The sequence below is a fragment of the Eschscholzia californica genome, unplaced genomic scaffold (genome assembly GCF_041429995.1).
Source record: "Eschscholzia californica isolate CP2 unplaced genomic scaffold, dmEscCali1.0.p SCAF_3, whole genome shotgun sequence".
NCBI lineage: Eukaryota > Viridiplantae > Streptophyta > Magnoliopsida > Ranunculales > Papaveraceae > Eschscholzia > Eschscholzia californica.
In genome coordinates this window covers 35467787-35472285 of record NW_028238420.1, presented here as the reverse complement: position 1 = coordinate 35472285, position 4499 = coordinate 35467787, and the positions used below count along the sequence as shown (strand labels likewise).

Below are 4499 nucleotides of genomic sequence, written 5' to 3'. Positions count from 1 at the left end.
GAGATATTAGTTGATTATTGGGTTTTGGGTGGGTTAATATTCCCGGTTGGGTTTTTTTTTGTATTTGGGCCCAAAATTTGGGCCTTTCATCAAAAAATTCCCCACATTTATCTAAACTTACAGAACAGTATGTACCACCGACAACATGGCATTTTGAATATCTCTAAATGGCAGCCTTGAAAATCTCTCCCTGAATCAGGCTTTCATCCAATGAGAAAGATAATTGTGGCAAATAGACTCAAAATCAAACATAAATCTACTGACTATGATAGCATGCATATCAATATCATAATCCGACTGCAACAACATTAATAGATATCTGAAAGAAACAAAAAAGAAATTTATAATTTAAATTTAAGTTGTTAACCATATCTGGTCAGATATTTGTATATCTATATCGATAAAGAATATCCAATAAGGAATATCAAAATCTCTATCAATATCCAAAATTTCAGATACGTATACAGATCTGATGTCGAATATTTTTGACAGGCTTATTCAGTAATGAGCATGTATAAGATATACCTAGTCGTTTTCAGCAAAAAAAAGAAAAAGATATATCTAGTCAAAAGAGAAGATAGAGATTTTTTTTTGTCGAAAAGAAGGTAGAGATTTTACTCCTGCCAAACCAAACCTCAGACTGAAATCTGAGTTGGAGAAAAAGGAAACCTACCTTAAAACAAGCCAAGGAATTAAATCAAACCATACTTGAAATCCTGACAAGTAGATTTCTTTGTTAAGTTTTACAGATAATACTTCATGAAATACAGTGCCAGCTACAAGTTTCTTCTCTTACCAAACTTAAAATTCTGTTTTGGGGGACACAAAAGCAGCACTAATGGTGTTGTTCACATTGTTTAAGGGAAAGATTAATAATTAAGGGAGGATCAACCCATGGCGTACTTCTGCGTCCAGTTACGAGCATTTGTCTCATATTTGGTTCGATCAGACTTGTACATGTGCGCGATCTCAGGCACAAGAGGGTCATCTGGGTTCGGGTCCGTCAACAGCGAGCAGATGGAAAGCAGAACCTATTTTAAACCAACACAATATCAGTAAAAATTCATAATAGTTCATCATGTTAGTACTCTATACTTCTATACTTCTATAATAGGTTGTTTTTTTTCTACCAACTTATTACCAAGTACAGTTTACTGATAAGGGTTCTCAATAAACATTTTAAGAAACAACTTTTTAGCATCCAGGCGGTAGGATCCTGAGGTGCGAAAGTACGCCTCGATGCGTAAAAGGTATACATTAATTTCTTTTGAAAATCAATTGTACAGAAAGATATCATAACATAATCTCTTTACTATGCTATTACAATCCGAAAACATAGGTGTTAAATAACCAAAATAGCAAAGTTTTTAATGTACGCCTTGATCGACTTCTAAGCACTGCTAAACTTTAAATTCAACCAGGGATAACCCACAGCCTGCAAATAGCACCCTAGATGCTTTGGCATACAAGGCTGGACGGATTTTGTAGTCACTTTGCATATTTGAGAATAGATCACAAAATTAGAGAGTAGTTAAACAGAAATATATAGCGACTTGAAACAAACCTTTGAGATGGTAAGAGCAGGACTCCATTGTTCTTTGAGGATATCCAAACAAATACTTCCATTGCTATTAATATTTGGATGAAAAACTTTAGTCCTGAACGCAACCTGGAAAAAGAAATACAGGAATTACTCGTCATAATAGGTATCAAGCCACATGATTTCTTCTCTAAGCAGTTGATATAAGATATGAGTATTAGGCCATATAAACCAATGGGTGATAAGCAATATAAACAAATACCGACATACAACCAATACTATAAGCCACACATTGCATCTAGTAGAGGAGATCCAATGTATGGCGTTACCAACTACATAGTTTTGAATAGTAGATTTTTGTCATCTTTAAATGGATCATCGGTTATGCAAGTAGTTCCCTGGAGATGCAATCAAAGCTAAATGTGTTCACATCTTACTTCAATGGCAAATAAACCCCTCCCTCAGAACACTTGTCTAATGTAACTGACTAAACTAGTCTCTGATTGGTAATCTACAGCATGGACCAAGATACTATCTAGGGTTGTCCTTTTAAGTCAACATACAAACCACTTTGTAGTTTGTCCACATAAGTTTGCTAAATAATGATGCAAACGTTTTAGGCATCGTTACAACCACGACTGTCGATACCCTATCTGACAAAAACTCACGTGGACTAACTGTAAATTGGTGATATATTAAGAATTAAATATATAACGGTGAGCCATAAATTTGGAATTGAACATTTGCAAAATTCACAAGATATCAAGGGCGCCTAACAATGAAGCACTTCCACAACTTGAGATGGTTAGGGTTTATAAGTAACAAATAGATAATACCAATCATTGAGTCATCCCTCTCATGAGACTAATTACGAAAACCTATTAGAATTCATATTAGAAAGAAGTAAAAGTTGAATAAGTGTGGGAAAAGTTCCGACAGTTACATTACATGAAATAAATCCTCAGAATGTGTGTGTGCGTGCTACTCTCTAGTGAACAACCAATACCAAGGTGCTACCTTACCGTAACATCTTTATACTAGATTAAGAATATTACTAACAAAAAGAACAGAAAAGTTGGCACATGCTGCAAAAGCACAGGTACCTTAGGTGGCTTGAAAGGATAATCAGGAGGGAAATGGATAGTAACCAAAAACACGCCTCCTGCATACGGGCTATCAGAAGGTCCCATGATTGTTGCTTGCCAATGAAACATGTCTTCAGCTACCGGACCTGTTAACAGTAAACAAGGCTCAGAAAGGATGAACATTCCCGAATTGAAAAACATGCAACTGACTCAAGCCCTTGTAATAAGGAGCAGCATAACTTATTTTGAAAATAAAACACATCAATACCCTTTATTAAATTATTACAGAGAAAGAGAGAGCACGACCAATAATACCATTACGAATCTCAGTCTCAGTTGATAATCAAGTAACAAATTTAATGAATCTATGTTTTGAAAACTGTAATTAGATTTCTTTTCATTTTTTACTCCAGAGAAAAATACTTGTCAGTACAATCAGTAGCGACTCGAAAACTCAACGACAAAAGAATCCGACTTCAAAGTACTTAAAATAACAACAGGGAACAAAAGGTCCCCAAAACATAAAGCTATAGATAAAAAGACAAGGAGATCAGCATACCAGCACTGCATGATGTTGGAGGATCCTTCTGCAAGTCCTTAAGTTCCTTGAGGATGCGCTTCGAAGCCATAAGAACAGACTGCTATAACAAAACACAGATCAAAGAGTGTTAATTTCATATACCTACAACTAGGTAAACCTTTTTATGGAACTGTTGAAAGAAAAATCCAAACTTTGCCACTATATCCTAATCTAAGAGTGTCAGATCTTCACATAATGATCAAGACACCAAGAACCCTAAAAAAATTTCTCACCCTGAACATGTAAACCTAAAACGAAAAAGCTCATCAACCATGAGACAAGTTTCCAAAAGGACTACAACACAATAACACAAAAGGATAACCATGGGTTCCGCAAAGATCTACAATTCAAACACCCAAATCTATCAAACAAATCAAATATAAGAAATTAGAAATTTCTAAATAGAAAAAAAACCCATCTTCAAAAACAATAAAAACCCAAAATCCCTATCTACTTGTATCACAGGAAATGAACAAAATTTGAACTCCAAAACAACTTTACCTAAAAAATAATAAACGGCAAAGACCGAACATCTATGAAAATAAGAACAAAATAATTACTGTAAAACCCTAACAAGAGCTAAGAAGAGACTGAAATTATACCAGTAAGGAAAATTAGGGTTCCGATTTCCGAATCGAGGTGCTTTGTCTTCTGAGTTTCCAGTTGAAATTTGACCTAGACGAACCGAGAAGACGAAATTTTACTCAACTATGGCTTCCTTTTTATAGATCCTCCTGTGGAGGAGGAAAGAGAGCCCTTTTCCTTTAGGACTGTTAAAATAATGTAAGGGACATGCGTAGTTTCAACGCGGGACTTTTAGGGTACTTTCCTTTCCCGGGTAATTTACTTTTATCAGCCACTAATTTTGTCATTTTTATAGTGCCAAATGCCAAGATTCCTCATTGTGTCCTCATCTTACTAGATCTACTTTGTTTCTGGTGGATATAGATTTAAATGATACAGAAGATTTAGGTTGTTTTTTATATCACCTAAATAATTCTATAGATTGTCAGTGGATATAGATTTAAATGATATAGAGGATTTAAGTTGTCTTTTATATCACCTAAATAATTCTATAGATTGTCCGTGGATATAAATTTAAATGATATAGAGGATTTAGGTTGTTTTTGATATCACGTAAATAATTCTATAGATTGTTGGTGGATATGGATTTAAATGATAATAGAGGATTTAGGTTGTTTTTGATATCACCTAAATAATTTTATAGATTGTTCGTGGATATAGATTTAAATGATATAGAGGATTTAGGTTGTTTTTTGATATCACCTAAATC

The 4499-nt window shown here is 34.4% G+C and overlaps 1 protein-coding gene across 2 annotated transcripts; it reads right to left on the bottom strand.

Annotated features, from left to right (window-relative positions):
- Window positions 1-692: 692 nt before the first annotated feature.
- Window positions 693-4238, bottom strand: LOC147549852 (ubiquitin-conjugating enzyme E2-17 kDa-like). Of its 2 annotated transcripts, none has more exons than XM_086669942.1 (5): window positions 3808-4238; window positions 3185-3263; window positions 2644-2771; window positions 1565-1669; window positions 693-1031 (listed from the first exon to the last, which is right to left on the bottom strand). In XM_086669942.1, exons 2-5 carry the CDS (start codon window positions 3252-3254, stop codon window positions 888-890), a joined length of 447 nt encoding a protein of 148 aa, XP_086526068.1. In that variant the 5' UTR covers window positions 3255-3263; window positions 3808-4238; the 3' UTR covers window positions 693-887. The 2 variants fall into 2 exon arrangements, with proteins under 2 accessions (XP_086526068.1, XP_086526069.1); XM_086669943.1 differs by having other exon boundaries at window positions 3185-3266; window positions 3808-4123.
- Window positions 4239-4499: the final 261 nt, after the last annotated feature.

Excerpts from the sequence above, each read along its gene's own strand:
- LOC147549852 (XM_086669942.1), bottom strand. The coding sequence starts at position 3,254 with ATGGCTTCGAAGCGCATCCTCAAGGAACTTAAGGACTTGCAGAAGGAT. Across the intron at positions 2,772-3,184 it reads TCCAACATCATGCAGTGCTG|GTCCGGTAGCTGAAGACATG; the intron begins GTATGCTGATCT and ends TACTGTTAACAG. Across the intron at positions 1,032-1,564 it reads CTGCTCTTACCATCTCAAAG|GTTCTGCTTTCCATCTGCTC; the intron begins GTTTGTTTCAAG and ends GGTTTAAAATAG.